Raw genomic sequence first — 18043 nt, 5'->3', positions numbered from 1 at the left:
GTATCTGCATGTCTGAGGATCATCTTCTTGAAGATGTAGTGGCTAGGTGTTTTGGTTTAGTGAAATCTCAACATCCGCCCTCGGATAATGATACAACACATGCTGCCCAAAAGACTCGAAGTTTTAACTATGCGACATGGTGAATTGTCAAATCCAAAACTCATGGCGAATGGTAAAGGCGCTAATACTGGTCAATGCATCCGAACAGGTCGTAATACATACCCAAGTCAAATCACAAAAATGATTGCTGCGGTAAAGCAAAACGAACAAGACATGAAAAAGTTAAAATGAGAATCCATCATAATGATTTCTATACACAAACTCTTAGACATGAGACTAGTAGTCAATTATTCAAGAATAGTAAAAACACATCCCTCGTCCCTCCTTTTCGCACTCAAGGGAAATTCAAATGTTCCCTACTTCACAAGAGCACTATACACAAGAAACCCCCCCCCCCCTTTTTTTAAAAAACCTTAAACTCAACCAACCTAACCCTCTTCCCCACCACAGGCGTAAAAACTAGCCTAATCCTCTGACCCTGCACCGCCTTCCACTCAGCCTGCGTAACCCCATTCGCCACAACACCGCCATACACCGCCCCCTGCACATCCTCCCAACTGCTACTACCCCCTTGTGCCAGAACCTGAAGCCTGTACTTGCTCGGCGCCGCGAATCCCTGTTCTTTGTTTGCGAAAAAAGCGATTTCAGCACTGCTGATATTGACTTGGGCGCCGAAATCGATTTCGAACCACATTTCAGCAGCTGTGCTGTTGGTAGCAGCAGCAGCAGCAGCAGCAGCGACAGGTGAATCCCACCCATTTGCCGCATCGGGCGTATCGAAGAACCACACGCGTCCGTCGATTGCAGCGTACGTATTCGAATTTGCCACAGAGGCCGTTCCGCGTGGGTAAGGCATCGAAGCGTTAAGCTGAATGGACTTTGCGATACGCGAAGTAAACGGTGCAGGAGGCGGCGCACGGGTAAGAGGGATACTAATCTTGGACACGTCAAGTTGCGAGACGGCGACTTTGCCGTCTATTTCAACTACGAGGCCGCGGGTCCCGTAGTGCGCACCGCTGGCGTCCCATTGGATGGCGATGTCGTGGCCGTGGTAGGGGATGCGTTCTGCGCGGAAAAAGCTGATGGAGGTATCAAAAAGGGGGTTTACGACGAGAACATCTGAGGCGGAGGGGCGGAGACCGACAAGGCCACTGATGATGAGGTCGTTGAAGCCCGAGTGGAAGTAGTGGTGGGAGCGCTTGAGGCCGACAATGGGGAGGCCGGTGTCTGGGTGATAGTCTTCTTCCAAGTCCAAGATTCCTGTCGAGGGGTTGCGGTGGAGTTTTGCGTATTTGCGGAGCATGGCTGTGTAGTCCTTTTGGGTGATGACGCCGGTTTGGGTGCCGGTGGGGTAGTGATCGAGGAAGTTTGCGAGGCCAGAGAGGACTTGGGTGTATTGGAAGGGCCAGACGGGTCCGTTCCATTGGCATTCTGGGTTTTTGCCTTCGTAGCGGTATTGGCGCATGTAGTATTGGTAGCTGGGCTCTCCGGTGCGGAGACCGGCGGGACCGGACAGCTGGCTGCTGTTGAGTACGTGACTCCAGGCTTGAGCGTACTCTACTTTGTCGTCGGGGAGGTCGTGGGTCCAGGGTACCATGCCGGCAAGTTCGCGTCCACGGATGAAGTCCCAGTAAGCAACGTGTTGGTTGTTGACTTTGAACCGGTCGATGAAGTGCTCGAATGTAGAGTTCCAGAGTGCGTCTTGTACGCGCTGTTTAAGTGCTTGCGCTCGTCCGTTGTACGTCGAAACCGTACTGTCGAAACCGCCCTTGAGCGCTGCAATGTTAGCGATTGCCCGGGCGTTGGCGTATTGGTAGCTGTTGATTGTCGGTCGGAATGCCTCTCCTCCAGTGAAACCATCGAGGCCACCAGATGCATCGATACTCGAGATGGTGTACTCTGTAGCATCGCGAAGTGGCTCAACCCAGTACAGACCCTTTGAAGTGTCGTAAGAGTCCTTCCACGCCTCATAGACGACTTGCATAGCATCCAGTCGTTTGATGACATCAGGCACCGACCCGTCGACTAGATATCCATCCCAAACAGCCGAGGCCATACTCTCTGAAAATTGGCGTCTGTTGCTGTCTTTGCTGTACATGAAATTTGCGTAATCCTCCTTGAATCTTCGATCGCGACACCATCGAGCCTCCAGAAGATGGAAGCCCGTTGCATCATTCAGCGAAGCCCATGGCTTGGTTTGCCAGGAGACGTCGTTGAGAAACTCGGTTGAGATGAATCCATAGGCGCCTAGATCCCGTTGGTGGGCACGGAAGATGGACCAGCGGTAGTAGTATGTATCGGTGAGGTCGGCATCGCTTGATTCGAAGAGAGGAATGCGGTCCTGATACCACGGTGCATCATTGCCAAAGTACTTGGACAGTATCGCTTTTGAATCAAGGAGTGCAAGCCCTTGATGGACGACGGAGCTCAGCGCCAAAGAGGTAGCAAGCTTCATGACGGGTAGTGAAGAATTGAATTGCGGCGCGAAGACGTCAACATTGTCCAGCAGCATCACTACATCTTTTTACACTGCCCGGGTGGTGGTACTTCACCCGAAGCTAATCTTGCTTGCATCGGTATCGCTGCAAGTAATTCTCCGTCAATGTTCATTGTTTCTCGAAAAGATGGCTTGCGTCGTATTCGCTTCCATAGATGCAGTTCGTGCGCGACCATCCCTATGAGTCGCCCCACTACTTCTCCGCAGATTGGGTGATCTGCATGGGAACAATTCCTCCGTGAAATCATCACTAGGTCCATGAACGTCATAATCGGGGTTCAAACGTCTGCCGCGGCTTTTATCAGGGTGTGATCTGAGCGTGTCTACTGGGAAGATCGTGGTTGCATATGATCGAATCTCAATATTTAGAGTACTTTTGTAGCCAAAAAGTCATTTATTCTATAGTACTTGCTCTTTACGTTCCCGTCAACGATATGTAAGCATTTGCGCAACTCGTACTAAGAAGCTTAGCCAACCGCGAAGCACTTCCAAGCGTTTGATTCGCAATTTCAAGCTTTTTTACTAAATTAGCCTCGGGTGAAACTAACCCGGTCGGCTTTTACAGCACGGTTCTGCGATTGAGCCCAATCCAGCGACTCATATTCATCCGCAATAAACTCTGGCAAATGTAAGATGCAATATGGGTGCAATGCTACACCTCAGCTGTTATCTTGCTAATGAAACACGGGAAGTTTTTGGTGCATGATTGCTGGAAATTTGAATGTGTGAGATTAAAAAATATTCGCTAGTCGTAACAGTCGTATCAAGTAACTACATTACTCTTCAATCACGTGCTGCGTCAAATATACATTACCTCTCATACACTGCATGGTCGCACTCTCGTCTTACTCAGACCTAATAAGGCGTATCGGCCTTTCGGACAGCCTCCCAACTCGTGACACTCTGGCCTGGCATGGTCCCAGGATGTTCATGCTGACCATGAATGGCACGATTACCGTCAGTGCCTCTAGCTCCAGTGCCATACTGTTGAGCGTTCATGGGTAAGTCGGTGTGCGGTTCAAGTACAGTAGAGTTTTGAGTAAAATCACTGGTGGGGTGGGCGCCGTATGCACCGTGACGCGTTTCACTGTGGCTGAAGTTAGGTTTGACTTGAAAACGCTCCTGGGGATGCAATATAAACTTACCGGTCGCCGCTTATCGAGTAGGGATCACTAATCGGCCCGTCAGTACCTACATGCTGCTTCTTTCCTACAGCATATGGGTCGCTATGATGAGATTGTTCGAGAACCTCGCGTGCAGGATGACCTTTTGGTGGGTCCTTGTGCAAAAGGTGTTTGCCTTTCCAGCGGGGTGAATCTGGGTCCTCGCTATCCTCCTTGGAGTGTCTTGGACTGTGGTCTTTTGATTGGCGAGGCGAAGACTCCGGGCTTGCCGATGATTTCTCTTTCCTGGACTTATCACGGTGCAAGAAGCCCAACAATCTGTGCTTTTTCTTTTCTTCCGTCTCGTTTTCCTTGTCAAAGTCCCTTTCACGATGATGTTGTCCCTTCTCATGGTCAAGAGATGTCTTCTTGAGATGGTCATTGGATTCACGACGGTCTTGATCTTGATGACGATCATTGGCGTATGCTGCACTGCCGAGTCCTGCTGCTCCCACAGCACCACCTAGAAGGGCAGCATTGCGAGTGTCGTGTCCTTTGTGGACTGGATCCTGAACAGCACCATATGATTGAATGTCAGGATCTTGAACGTGTGTGTTATGCAGCGCAATGGTGCCCTGAGTGGGACCCGATACATGAGTAGGGCTGTCACGCAGAGGCCAGGAAGTCTGTGAAGTATCCTGGGTGGAATGCATAGGCTGAGCAACTGGCCCTCCCTGCGCATGTGAAGCATAATCTTCCTTTTGACGGAGTGACAAGTCTTGAGCGTCATGAGCATGCGGCTCGCGAGTGTAAGCTCCAGCACCCAAGGCGGCGCCAGCCAAGCCAGCACCAGTGAAGGCGGCATTCCTGTTGACATGGTCATTTGGGTCAGTTTGATTGACATTGCCCAGGATGGTAGGGTTGTTGTAGTCATATTGACTCCTAGGCGCAATGGGGTTGGAGGCTCGAGCACTGGAAGCAGTAGGGTCATATCGCTGCTCAGGCATGGATGCACCAAGCTGCGTCATCTTATGGCTACTATACACATCCACTGCGTCTTGAGCCCCATGATGAGTAGCACCAACACCGGCTAGAGTAGAGTCGCGAGAAGGATCATGCAATACTGGAGGGCCAGATATGGTTGGATCACTGCCATGGTGAGCCTTAGCATGGGGGTTAAAACGTTGCTCCTCCATCTTGAGTTCGTCTCCCAAAACACGTGGGTCGAGTCCCTTGCCACTGTATGGTTGAGAGTCTTCGTATAGTAGTGATCTGCTTTCGGTATCCCGAGCTTCGTGATCTTTAGATGCTGCATGAGCTCCTAGGCCTGCGGTTCCAGCAAGAAGACCACCAGCCATTGCAACATCACGGGTATGATGGTTGTCACCAGCGGACTTTGGTCTTGGCTCTTCAAGCGTTCCGGTGTGCCTCAGCTCGTGGGTTCCAGTGGTAGAAACAGGGTCCTCGGGGGGCTCCTCCGAATTTAAGACGGTAGCCACAGAGGGAGCTTGAACGGGTTCATTCGCATCTGCGTGGTTGGATGTTGATTCGATTACAGGATCATAGTGCAGAAACAGGTTAGACTCATCGCTTGGTGTAGCAATATATTCGCCAGGAATATGCCTATGTCGCGACTCAAGCCGTGGGATGATTGGGCGTTCACAGTCGCCAATCGGCTCAGTCGTGGGAAGAATAGTTCCGTTGTTGTCAGTCTCAATTCTCTTCTCTTGAGTGGATGATAGAGGTAAGGAAGAACCAGAGGCAACAGCAGTAGCTGCGGTAATTCCTGTATAATGGTGGCTAGATTCTGGCTGGCTCGGAATGCCCGAACCTGTTTGAGTCTACGTGATTGTTAGATTTTTGTCGAGTCAGATGAAACGAATAAGTGAGTAGTGTACATACAGTGCTTGGCGGGACAGTCGTAGACGGGGTAGTAGCCGACGGAGCATCTCCGTATGTAGCTTGATGAGTTTCGGCGCCTTGACGTTTGACGTCTTTTTCTTCCGACTTGGAGATGGCGTGGGAGGCTCCGAGAACAGTTGCGGCAGCCGCCGCTCCAGCAAGTCCCTTGCGTCCATGGCTTCCATGGTTTGGGCTTTCCTGTGGGTTAGATGCCACACCACCAGCAAGCGGAAATGATCGATCAGTATCATTAATGTAACTCTCCTGACGCAGAGTATTCTCGAAGGGCTGCTGTTCGTCCGTGTAGCTGGAAACAGTAGTACCAACTGGCGGATTATCAACTACACTCGTCTCTAAAATTCATTGTCAGAACTCGTGGTTGAAACTAGTATATTGAAGTCAAAGAAGCATCTACGTACGGGGATGTGTTTCAGGACCTCCACTTGGCTGTACACTTTTGCCTTGAGTCATTCCGGCAGTGCCAGGACTTCCGCCTCCGACTACTTGGCCCTCGGTCATGTTGCTTTGAGTGGGGTTGTGCATTGACATGGCTGCATGTCCCTGGGATTCTGTCGGACCAAAACCAATGACTCCGCTCTTGATGCTAGCAATACTAGCCTCTTGAGTGTGGCCATGTGGGTGAGGATCGGGACGAAGGGCTCCCGCAGGAGATGCGCCATTGTTGACTGGAGATTGTACCTTATCAGTGTCGAGTGGGCCATCTGTGCCGATTTGCTCTGGTTTCCCATGAGAGTTGTGACCTTGAAGCCGTTCCAAAGTACCTGGCTTGGCTAACTCGGTATAGGGAGCACCAGACGTAGTTTTGATATTGTATAGCGGCTGACCAGGAGGGGCATGTTTGCCTTGGCGGCTGCTGGAAATTTCATCGTGGGTGGGGTGTTGCTGACTGTGTTTTGTATTAGCGACGCTGTGTCGGTGGAATGATGGGAATACCGACGTCTCGTTGGTGGATGCAGGCTGATGAGGGTCATGAGTGACGTCCTGACCCTGGTCCTTTTTGTGTCCGTGACTGACGATGGGTTAGCTATAAGAAGGAGATGGCGGCGGCGGCTGCTTTGTCTACACACAGGACGTTCTTGATCTTGTCCATATTGACAGTTGTGGGCCGTGTGTTGGGCCAGGGTCTGAAGGATGGTGGGCTTCAATGCTCGGAGGGATTCAAGGGTCAGCACAAGCGAGGGAAGCAAATTACCAGAATAGTGGTATTAATTGTTATGAGTGGAAGTTGGGAGAAACAGGGCACAGCTGGTGAGGTCAAGTCATGACGATGTTTGGTGTTTGGTGTCGAGCAGGCCGACGCCTATGAGGTCATTGTTGGGGTAGCTGGGTAGGTGCAGCGGCTAGAGGCGCGCCTGCCAATCACGACGGCCGCTCCGACGGCTGTGGTGATGCAGCGATGGGTAGGCCGGGGCGCCTCGTTACCATTTGCAGCGATTGTTGCGTCGGTTGGGCGATGCAGCGCCCAAAGAGTGACTACTGTCCAGCGCTGGGCCGCACCCTATTACTGGGTGCAGGCGTGTGTGTATTACCATACATGGGGTAAAAAGGAGATGGGATTTGAGGGATGTGGGGCGGCGTCATGTTAGTGAGCCATCCGTCCGGTGCAGTTCGAGTACGGTCCAGCTCAGTCGAGTGCCTATTCCCAGCACGGGCTTGTCCGGTGCGACATGGACAACCAACCGTGGGAACATTGTGTGTAGCTGTGTCAGGGTGGCACTGATGTCTTGTAGAGGTTACATTTGGCTGTTACTGCCACCACCAAAGGGCGTATGTGTACATGCACTCTCAGCCGTACTATGTTATATTTGTAGATAGAGTAGGCACTCTGGATATTTGTGTCCGTACCGTATATCCAGCAGACGCATCCATGATCTTCAGGCAATGTGCGCCCGCAAAGTCGATCTTGACAGCGGCTGCAGGTGGAGGACAGCAACAGCAACAGGACGGAGCATCGACTCGACACGAGGGTGGCTCGGAGGGTGGGTGGTAGGTTTAGAGAGGGCTTGAGCAAAAGCAATGCGCGAATTACGGGCAACAGTGGCAAACCATGGCTGCATAGCCAACGGCAGTTCACCCCCCCAGCAGCCTAGCGCTCACGCTTCAGCCAGTCTGGCCCACAGTCGAACGATGGAACAGTGGAAATGCTGTCGGCCGACGGCTTCCGACAGCCTGCGCTTTTCGCGCCTGCCTGCCTTTCTAGAAAACTTCTACCGCCAGCCCCTCGCTTGCACCATCACCCTGGCCGCCCTCCCACGCAAACCCCCCCCTACCCCTTCGCTTCTCCCTGGCTGGCCCAGAGGTGCTGCCAGCCCTGGTCACTAACCTCCCCCCCCCAGCACCGTCGCGTCAGTAGCTCATCCATACACCACCTACTCTCCATCCATCCATACGTTAGAGTGCAGCCGGCCAAGCGCGGCGCCCCTCCGCGTTTTCTTCTAGCTTCGCCCTGCAGCCCACCCGCTGCCCGTCATACACGGGCTTGGGTGCCATCTGCTCTGCTATAACCCCCTCCGCTTCCCCAGTCTGCAACTGCAACCGCCTGACGAGGCACTTGTCCCAGTCCCAGTCTCAGCCCAGTCTCCGTCTCTCTATCTGTGGCCCGCCCTCCAATCAGGCCTAGGGCTTCCTCAGCGTCTGTGTCACGCCCCCACACCGAATCAGCCTCACTGCGCCCGACATCATATCGCTTCGCCCTTCCAACTGCCTTCTTCTTCTGCGCACATCCCCTCCCTCCACACCCTCCCACACCCTCCCACACCACAAACACCACCACCACACAGTAATCTAATCACTCCACCCGCCCACAATGCCCGGCCACCTACGCACAAGGTTAAAGCGTGTACTCACGGCTGGCTCCCACAGGAACGCAAAGCCAGAAGAGCCAGAGTCCGACTTTTACAAGCCTGGAGAGAAGATGCCTCCGCTCAAGTACCGCCGTGCCGTCGACCCAGAGCACAAGAAGAAACTCGAGGCCTTTAGCTTTTCGACTGCATGGCGCAGACACAGCAACGCTTCGCTGTACTCACCCATGGGAAGCAGGCTTCCCAGCCGTAGGAGCAGCTTTAGGCGACGCAGCCGCAGCCGCAGCATGCACCGCAGTAGAAGGGGCAGCTGTGCCTCAGACTACGACCCCGAGTCTGAGTGGGTAGATAGCGGCATTGGTGCCAGCATTGCTGGCGATGACAGGCCCGCCAATATCAAAGAGGCATCTGACGACGAAGGTGACGTCCTGAATGGTATGTGCAACGCCTCGTGGACATGGCAGATATCATACTAACCTGGCCTAGTCGGCCTCTCTCGCAATCCCACCGAGGATCCTCGCGATGCTCGCCGCAAGCAGTCACAAGGCGCTATTCGAACTAGCGATGGCCGCCAATCATCGAGGCCTGCTACTGGATCAGATCGCACCCGTCAAGCTTCGCAGCCATTTTCAGCCGAAGAGCTCGAAATGGCGCTACAGAGATCACACCTCGAGGCCACCAAAGAAGAATCAGACAAGAGTGCAGGAGAGAGTCCGTTTGAAGACTTTGACGACCCGAGCCCATTCTTGAGACCGCGCGGTGGATCCATCTACGTGCCATACAACGGCCAAGGAACTCCGCCAAAGCTGCCTTTTTGGGGCACCGCGTACCCTTCGTGCGACGACGAGCTATCGAGCGGCCACTTTTCCAGACGTGCATCAGTATTCCTCTCTGCTGAAGGATCGAGCACGCCACAATACGAACGTAGCGGGTCCTACTTTGTGCCAAAAGACGCCTCGGGACTCTCCCAAGCGCACCGGGCCTCAGCCTCCAGCTCCGACGAGGACGAGTGCGTATGTCCGCCTCCTGCTCCTGCTCCTGAGGAGCCGAAACGCAAAATCCAGCCCTGCGCCCCGTGTGACGCCGTGGCTGCCATTCTCGCCAGACCCGACTAATACCCCTGCATCCACCTTTACCTTTTCTTCACTGTCAATATTTGATACGTCTGAACTATTCTTGTCATTGCATTTCCCTGGCGTTATTTCCATGTAAGAACCCTCGGACTGGTTCCATGTCTTGGTGCCGGGATCTGGCATTATTTCTTTTGGTCTACTACATGCATTGGGTGGGACTCGTCCGATAGAATCCATTGACAATGATTTCGGCATTTCGTCATGGCGACAGAACTTCCGACATTGCTTTTTCGTATCGTCATGACATGGTATGGTTTTTTGTTTGTATGGTAATTGGCCGCACCCAAAAATGCACTTTTTGAACTACAGGCGCATGCATACGCAATAGTCGAGAATGATCAAATCTACATCTACATATCAAGAGTTGTTAATGGCATGTCTAATGATCGCCCGTGTTGTTTTTGTTCCGAAAGTTAAATTTGTTTTGCAACAGCGGCAGGAGGCGTGCGATCAGGGACCTTGGGGTCTCGGGAGCTATTACCCACGGGCGTTGGTACGGGTGCGGGCACCGAGCCTCACTCACACTTGTTGATTGGCCGCCCATCTTTTACACTGCCTGCACGCACCATCACCCCCAATGACCGTCAAACACGCGCTTTGTACCCCCATGCCACACACGCGTCGCATTGCGTTATGCCCTCTCTCACCGCGATTGTTCTGCCCAGTCCGTCACCACCCCTTTGCGCATTCGTTTGTTTTTCGAGGCGGTAAAACTGAACAGCAACAAGTGACAACAAACGACGTAATTGATGATGATGCTGTCCGGCCGCCCGCTCTTTTGCTCACCGAATCGTTGCATCATCGCCTTCGGGGTTAATCGACTGGGCATTACGTCTTTTCCAGCTCAAGCACGTTCGGCCCTTCTTTCTCCACTGCTTATTCCCACACGTGCGTGGGGTAACAAGACCCAGTCGTCGGCACGACATGGAAGGAAGAAAAAAAACTCGGACACGGCGCTATTCCCTTTTGTGCCCTTGTGTCCTCATAGCAAAGCCCGTCCGACTACACTGCATCTTACCAGGGCATTCTGTTCAGAAGCCGATGGGCAACTGGGGTTTTTGGAACTAATCACCCCCAACAAGAAATCATCGTACCCGCTAACCCTTCCGCAAGCATGCCGAGTAGGAGTACTCTCAATACATTGCTAGAGGGCTTGATGCACTCAACGCCCTCGGTTAGATGCCATGTACCTCGCTAGTGCATGAATCTCGTAACATATACAGGAAGCGAGCGAGACAGAGAAGAGAGAGCAAGAGGAAAGGAATGTGCTTTCTCCGCTCCCCTACATATTCTGGCCTTGCCACAAGTTGCAAGGCCCAAAAATGGCCACACAGGTACGGGCCGGGCGGCCTCGGCGTATCAGAATCGGCACCAAGACAAACCCTACATGCATGTCGTTTTTCTCCGCATTATGCTCCCAAGCCATCAGAAATTTCACTACTCGCGCGTGCTGTGTGGTTAGCCCTTTCTCTCGCTTCCCTTCTTTCCCCTCCTCCCCCATTGGCATGGAGCATTGGCGGGCATGGCATTGAGCATTGGCATTCGCCATGGCATCACATGACATAACAACCCTTTTCTGTGTGCGTGCGGCGTGCAGCCTCGTGCGTTTTTTTTTTGCTTGCACTTGCGTTGCGGGATCCCAGGGCGGAAAAGCGGAACCGAGGTGCTCTCATGCTCACATCTTGCGCAATGGAACGGACGGTTTGCCCCACTGAGTAATGGGGGCGCCCTCCCCCCCACCACCATATCAACGGCTTACCGCTTTGGGACATCACACACCCAGGTCACGAGGGTTTAAACTTGCTCGCTTTGGTTCCGATCGAATGGGACGGGCAGCCTTACTTTCATTTGTGTGCGTGTTCGTCCGCTCTGCCCGCGCGAGGTTTCTCGGTATGCGGGGGGGGCTGCTGCTACTGCTGCTGGGCGGACATGGGGGGAGGGCAAGTGTGGAGGGGGGAGATTCTTGTGGGGAAAAAAGATTATCATGTTGGGATAGAGTGTGTGGAATGAGGCTTCTGTTGATCTTTTGCGCAGAGAATTGAGTCTTTGTGTTCTTTGTGATGTTTCTCTCTTGTCCTCTTTTTTTTGGCGCCAGAGGAAAGAAGAAAAAGTGTGATAATGCTATATTTATCTCAACCCCGGGGAAACACTATGACTATATGTTTTTTTTTTCTCTCTTGGATTTCGCTATTTTCTTTTTCGCATATTGAGTTTTTGACTTTGTTGTTTCTTGCTATGCGAAATGACGAGTTGTCACGATTGGCTATGGCGCTGACGTGTTTTTACTTCGTTCAGCGAATGAAACTTGCAGAATCGTGACATTTTCGCCAACAATACTGTCATGTCATTTGCCAAGTATAGGATCTTCTCTCCAACTTGTAATTATATCGCTAGTTTAGTGTGTTGTTTTTCACGTGATTGGTTCGAGTTGTCAGTGCAAGGCAGTTTGCAGTAGAATGTAAAATACGATAGTTATATGCAGCCACAGGAAATTAAGATGTAGGATATATGTCTACCCCGCCGTTTGTCGTGGATCCATCTTGAGGGTCAAGGCCGCTAAGCTTTATGTTACCCGTGGTCTAGGATATACTTCCCAGTCTTGGTCTAGGTTAGGGCGAGATAGTTACGAGATATACCGCGAGATAACGCCACGAGGCTTCAATCGAGAATGATCGACTATAACAGGTATAATACAGTGGGGTGACAAAAAAAAGTCCAAATCCAAAAAGTTGTCGTTTTTAAACATTTATTACTTAATAACTAGAAAAGCTATCCTAAAACGGGTTAATGCATTTTAAAGCCAAGATGTCCTAGTTTAGTATAGGGTAGTCACGTGACTGTAAGTCAGCCTTTTTGTTAGCTAAAATAAACCAAAAATATAAGAGAAAAAAAACTAAGAACTAAAAATAGTAATTTCTTTTTATTAAATAGATATTATACTATAGTTTCTATATATAGTATATTAGACTATATAATCTTTATATATATGTACCTTAGTTAGATATAGCTAATATATATCTTTTAAAAGCTGAAGATTTATAATTTAATAGGTTGATTACGTAAGCTATATCTGACTAATTTATTAGTAACATTATAGTATAAATTAATATCTTCTTACTATACACCTTCTTTTCTTCTATTTCTCTACTATGGATTCGAAATTTTCTAAGTTTGAAGCTGAAATTGACCGTTTTTTGTAAGCTAAAATCCTAATCTAATCTATTGTAAATTATTTCTAAAAAAAACTACAATCTATCTACGACGCTATTCGACGGATTAAAAAGAAAAAAAATATAAAAATCTGCCAAGAACGAGCTAAAAGAGGAAGAAATCTAGAGCTTTCTACAAGAGCTAAAAGAGTTATTAATAGAGACATAATTAGAAGCCCTAAGAAAACAAATTCTAGATTATTAAAAGAAAATAATTTAGATATCTCAACTAGAACGCTTCAACGGGCTTTAAAGGCTGAAGGTTGGACGTTAAATAAATCGACAAAAAAACTAATTTTAAACGCTAAAAAAGCCTAAAAGAGACTAGTATAGGCTAAGGAGAGCCTAGCTCAGATTACTAATTAAGATTATACTAAGACTATCTATTCTGACGAGTGTGGAATACAACGGGGACACGGATCTCGTTCAGAATACTTTAGAAAACGAGGAAATCAACGGCTTAGTAGAAATCTAGTTTCTACTAGAAATACTAGTAAGTTATTTTAATTTTTTATTATTCTATTATATTATTTAAATAAGTTTTAATATTATAACGATAGTTTTATATTTAATTACTAATTATACTTTTTAAAATAGCTCGGGATATAACTATTCAAATTTGGGCAGCGATCTGGATAGTGTTACACGGGGTATGGGTCTATACTTCTCTATCCTAGTCCGCACTAAGGCAGGTGAGTATTACGTTAGTGTTCCGTGAGGCTTGTCTGGCGATGCAGTGGAGTTGGCGTACTTAAGGAGGGTTTAACAAGACTAATCTATTTAATGTAACGGTTCGAGTACACACTGAACTAACATCCGAAAGGGATCCGAACATGGGCACGCACTAGCCGAGGGCAGATCTGCTGATATAAAACCCCACCTTCTCCATACCGTAGCTCGATAGATTTTTGATATCCTTTCGTACAAGGCCTATAGGTGTCTATTCGAATTAAGGCTCGTTTGATGTCCCACGCACTCCCATATGCCTCTGAGTGACACTACCGCCGATACTGATCCGAGTAGTCTTGCCTGCGCCGTTACATTTAATAGACTAACTTATAACAATCTTGTTAAGTAAAGATACTAGTAAGAAAGTACAATTTAAGTTAACTATAATAAGAGTAATAATAAAGTCCATCTATCCTTATATCCTCATTACTTCCAGTCCTACTATCCCTTCCTTCCTTGCCATCCCTAGGATAGTTATGATATTGGGGATAGCTGCTATCCTAAGGCGCCCTACCATCCCTTAGATAGTTACCCTTAGCGGGATGGCACATCACGTGACCTAGCCCCGTAATGATTATTACCTTCTAACGTAGACGTTTATAGGCCTTTAGCCATCTTATTACTTATTAAGGAGAGAATCCTTCTTATTACTTATAATATTACCTCCCCTCTTAGAGCTATTGTCTTAATACTCTAGAATATTATTTTCCCGTACTGCGTGTTAAGACGTCGGCTACATATAAGGTTAGAGCCCGTCCACTCATTATAGCCGTCTCTGCCTCGTAGCCTTCCTAACTATACCTAAGGTCTAACCTCCCCATTAGTCTCGAAAGTACACTTTAACTAAGAAGCGCTAGTTTCGTGCCGTAAAGGTAGAAAGCGCTGGCTTAGAAATAGTTACTAAGTGCGACCGTTATAAAGAGAAGAGTCTTCGTTATTTTATTAACATAGCGTCTAGGCAGTACGCTAGTTATATTGCCGTAAAGGCGGAGTGTAGCCTTTTTATTTCTAATAAAGATTAGAAGAAGGTTTAGCGAGAAAAGCGTTAGAAGCGTCTTAAGATTACCCAATTAGAGGCGCAATTAGCTTAAAGAAAGGTTAAGCTTCTAGAGGCTGAAGAGTAAGAGCATTCATTTACTTATCGTGATTTGGCGGTACTAAAAGAGTTAGAGCGCGCAAAAGAGTAGGTTGCGGGGAACTCAGCCCCTAGTACTAATCCTTCTACTGTCGAACCATCGCTATCTAAACCATCAGCTAATCTAGGCGGGTTATAGGCTAATTACTACAATTCTTCTTTTAATTATTTCTTCCTCTTCGAGAGGCTCCCCCTCGCTTCTTTAGGTACTTCTAGTAGTATTCTCGTACTAGTGACTTACAGTTCGTCAGATTTCCTTTAGATTCCTAAGTGTTATAGCTTTTAGGCTATCCTTACTACTTAACTAAGTACTTCTACTAACTACTAATTTTCTATAGGTCCTTAATTTCCTCGACCTCGTACTCGTCGTCTTCGAGCTCTATATCTATTACTAGCTTAGTATCTAAAGGTACTAGTTCTAGAAGTTTTTTATAAAAGATAGAGTAGATTTGTATACCTTATAGAAGTTTTAACTTATAGTTTACTTTTCCTATTTCCTCTAAGATTTTAAATAGTTCTATTTAGAGGTTATCTAATTTTCTATATAGTCGTTTAGTTTTCAGATTTTATCTTAATAGGAAAACTTTATCCCCCTTCTTAAAGGTTAGTCCCTTAATCCTTTACTTATTTACTACTTTAGATATTGTAAGGTTTCGTTAAGCTATATTTTTACTTAATTCTTCATATAATTCTCGCATAAGTTTCGCTTTATTATCTGCTTCTACCGCGATACTTTTAATATCTCTTAGATCTTAATAAGCAGTTAGCTTATATCCGTAGTTCGCGTAGTGCGGCGAATGCTTCGTTATTACTAATTTCGTACTATTATAGGCTAATTGCGCTATTAGTAGTAGTTCTACCTAGTTATCCTACAGCTTATTAGCGTATATCTATAGATACTGTTCTAATATCTAGTTCGTTCGTTCTATCTAGCTATCTATTTCTAGGTAAAAGCTTGTTAAAAGCTTCTTTTTAATACCTAACTTTACTAGAAATATACTCTAGTATTTAGACGTAAATAGTTTATCACGATTAGTAATAAACTCTTTAGATATCCTATGCTCTAATACTAGTACCTTTATAACCTTATACGCGCATTTATCTGCTATAATAGTCTCTTCTATAGGTATAAATTTCGCTATCTTAGTTAATTAGTCTATAATTACTAGGATTGTATCGCAAAATTGAGCTGATCTTAGTTCTAACGATCTTAGGAGCTTTACTATGAAGTCTATTATTATACTTGTCTATAGTCTAGATAGTGGCTATAGAGGTTGTAATAGGCCGTAGAGCTTATATCTCTTAGGCTTATTCTAGTGATATGCTAAATAGTTACCTAGTATTTCCTACACCTTTGCTCGCAAGCGTAGTATCTTAAATATTCTTTTTAGTCGCCTAACTATTTCGTCTGCTGCTATATGTCCGTATTCTAGGGACTTATGTAGTGTCTTAATGAGTTCGGCTCTTATATAAGGGGGTACGTATGTCTGTATACCTTCTCTTAGAGCTTTAAGTTCTCTTCTATTATTTATTACTTCCGGCGGGTATTCTAGTATTTGTTGCTATAGCGTTGCCTTTTCCTGCTATTGTTATTTAAGTGTTTCCACTTGCTCAGCTATCTTAGCTACTTTAGCTAGTTCTAGCTAGTTGTACTTTAGACTGCTATTGGGCATTGTCTTAAGTAAGGCGTTATATAGTTCTTTATAACTCTCTTCGCGTAAATTAGACCTTCTACTTAAAGCGTTTACTGCTCTATTAAGCGTCTCTGCGCGGTGCGTAATCTTAAAGTTAAACTAGGCTAGCGTTTCTATCTATTATACTTATTATTAGTTAAGTTTTTTCGTTATTATAAAACTCGTTAAGTTCTAGTAATTAGTAAAAACCTCGATCTGTTTGGGGAGTTCTAGTAGGTACACTTCCTATTATTTAAAGGCATCAACTACTCTAAGTAGTTCCTTATCGTGAACATCGTAGTTAAGTTCTACTTCTGAGAACTTTCGTGAATAGTAGAATACTAGTCTCTATTTTTTATCTAGGCACTACTATGATAATACAGCTCTAAGTGCATAGTTAGACGCGTTGGTCTTAACTTTGGTAGGTCGTTAAGGGCTGTATATCTTAAGTACTGGCGCCTCTAGGAATATCTGCTTAATTCAATCGAAAGCCTCTTAATATTTCTATTTCTATTTAAAACCTATTTCCTTCTTTGTTACTTCTATAAGGGGTGCTGTGATCTTTAAATAATCTTTAATAAACTTTTAATAATAATTCGCAAATCTTAAGAAGGATTAAATATTCTTAACTATTTTAGGTATTAGCTATTCCTATACAGTTTATATCTTCTTTAGGTTTATTTTTACTCCTTTAGTTAATATAATAAATCTAAGGAATTCTGTTTTCTATATGTGAAATTCACACTTTTCTAGTTAAAGATATAGCTTGTATTTCTTAAGCTTTCGTAGAACCTTCTTAATATACTTAGTATGTTCTTCGCGTGTGCTGCTAGAGTACACTAGTATATCGTCTAGATACGCGGTAATAAAGATTCTAAGGTATTCGTAGAGTGCGTTATTAATAACTAATTAAAAGGTTACTAGCGCATTCGTTAATCCGAATAGCATAACTATATATTTAAAGAGTCTGTACTTTGTTTTAAATACTATTATCTACTTATAACCTTCTTTAATTCTAATTTAGTAAAATCCTTCCTAAACGTTAAACTTCGTAAACTACTTAGTGTTACACGGGGTATAGGTCTATACTTCTCTATCCTGGTCCGCACTAAGGCAGGTGAGTATTACGTTAGTGTTCCGTGAGGCTTGTCTGGCGATGCAGTGGAGTTGGCGTGCTTAAGGAGGGTTTGACAAGACTAATCTATTTGATAGACTAACTTGTGACAATCTTGTTAAGTAAAGATACTAGTAAGAAAGTACAATTTGAGTTGACCACAACGAGAGTAATAATGAAATCCATCCATCCTTATATCCTCATTGCTTCCAGTCCTGCCATCCCGTCCATCCCATCTTGGCGGGAGGTCTGGGATGGCGCTGCCATCCCTTTATGCACTGCCATCCCGGATGGCCAGCCTTGGCGGGATGGCACATCACGTGACTCCGAGCCCCGCAATGTCCATTACCTTTTGACGTGGACGTCCCTAGGCTCGCAGCCATCTCGTCATTTGTCAAGGAAAGAATCCTTCTTGTTACTTGTAACATTACCTCCCTTCTTAGGGCTATCGTCCCGATACCCTGGAATATCGTTTCGCCGTGCCGCGTGTTGAATCGCTGGCTGCATATAAGGTCGGTAGGCCCCGGGCCATTGTAACCGTTCCTTCCTGACTCCAGCCTTCCTAACCATGCCCAAGGTCCCGTCTTCCCGCACCCGTGTTCGCGCTCAAAAGTCGAACGAAGAGCGTTATTCCCGTGCTGATCGTGTAATAGAGCAAGGAACGAG

General features: G+C 46.9%; 6 protein-coding genes across 6 annotated transcripts in view; 4 read left to right on the top strand and 2 right to left on the bottom strand.

Annotated features, from left to right (window-relative positions):
- Positions 1-463: 463 nt before the first annotated feature.
- On the bottom strand, positions 464-2515 carry COCSADRAFT_349069 (uncharacterized protein; the record flags this gene model as incomplete). The annotated part of the gene is made up of 2 exons (XM_007707578.1): positions 464-2141; positions 2199-2515. The coding sequence occupies 2 exons, from the start codon at positions 2513-2515 to the stop codon at positions 464-466; spliced, it is 1995 nt and encodes a 664-aa protein (XP_007705768.1).
- A 748-nt stretch (positions 2516-3263) lies between these two features.
- COCSADRAFT_41829 (uncharacterized protein) lies at positions 3264-6859 on the bottom strand. Its single transcript, XM_007707413.1, has 6 exons — positions 6651-6859; positions 6521-6592; positions 5982-6469; positions 5563-5915; positions 3703-5501; positions 3264-3644 (listed from the first exon to the last, which is right to left on the bottom strand). Exons 1-6 carry the CDS (start codon positions 6671-6673, stop codon positions 3413-3415), a joined length of 2967 nt encoding a protein of 988 aa, XP_007705603.1. The 5' UTR covers positions 6674-6859; the 3' UTR covers positions 3264-3412.
- Positions 6860-6979: 120 nt separating this feature from the next.
- COCSADRAFT_31437 (uncharacterized protein) lies at positions 6980-7573 on the top strand (the record flags this gene model as incomplete). The annotated part of the gene is made up of 4 exons (XM_007707351.1): positions 6980-7101; positions 7131-7275; positions 7314-7350; positions 7395-7573. 4 exons carry the CDS (start codon positions 6980-6982, stop codon positions 7571-7573), a joined length of 483 nt encoding a protein of 160 aa, XP_007705541.1.
- A 448-nt stretch (positions 7574-8021) lies between these two features.
- Positions 8022-9910, top strand: COCSADRAFT_41828 (uncharacterized protein). Its single transcript, XM_007707412.1, has 2 exons — positions 8022-8819; positions 8871-9910. Exons 1-2 carry the CDS (start codon positions 8390-8392, stop codon positions 9497-9499), a joined length of 1059 nt encoding a protein of 352 aa, XP_007705602.1. The 5' UTR covers positions 8022-8389; the 3' UTR covers positions 9500-9910.
- Positions 9911-14315: 4405 nt separating this feature from the next.
- COCSADRAFT_103245 (uncharacterized protein) lies at positions 14316-14477 on the top strand (the record flags this gene model as incomplete). Its single annotated transcript, XM_007707577.1, has 1 exon — positions 14316-14477. A coding segment is annotated over one exon (162 nt), but the record flags the coding sequence as incomplete, so codon positions are not given.
- Positions 14478-17347: 2870 nt separating this feature from the next.
- Positions 17348-18043, top strand: part of COCSADRAFT_103612 (uncharacterized protein) — a gene marked incomplete at both ends in the record, with an annotated part of 18340 nt that continues 17644 nt past the window's right edge. The window contains one exon of the mRNA XM_007707576.1: positions 17348-17411. Coding sequence (XP_007705766.1) covers positions 17348-17411 — 64 coding nt within the window. The remainder of the gene's footprint in view (positions 17412-18043) is intronic.

This window comes from Bipolaris sorokiniana, assembly GCF_000338995.1.
Source record: "Bipolaris sorokiniana ND90Pr unplaced genomic scaffold COCSAscaffold_19, whole genome shotgun sequence".
Taxonomy (NCBI): Eukaryota; Fungi; Ascomycota; class Dothideomycetes; order Pleosporales; family Pleosporaceae; genus Bipolaris; species Bipolaris sorokiniana.
The sequence above is the reverse complement of the archived record's forward strand: the minus strand, read 5'-3'. Positions and strand labels throughout refer to the sequence as shown.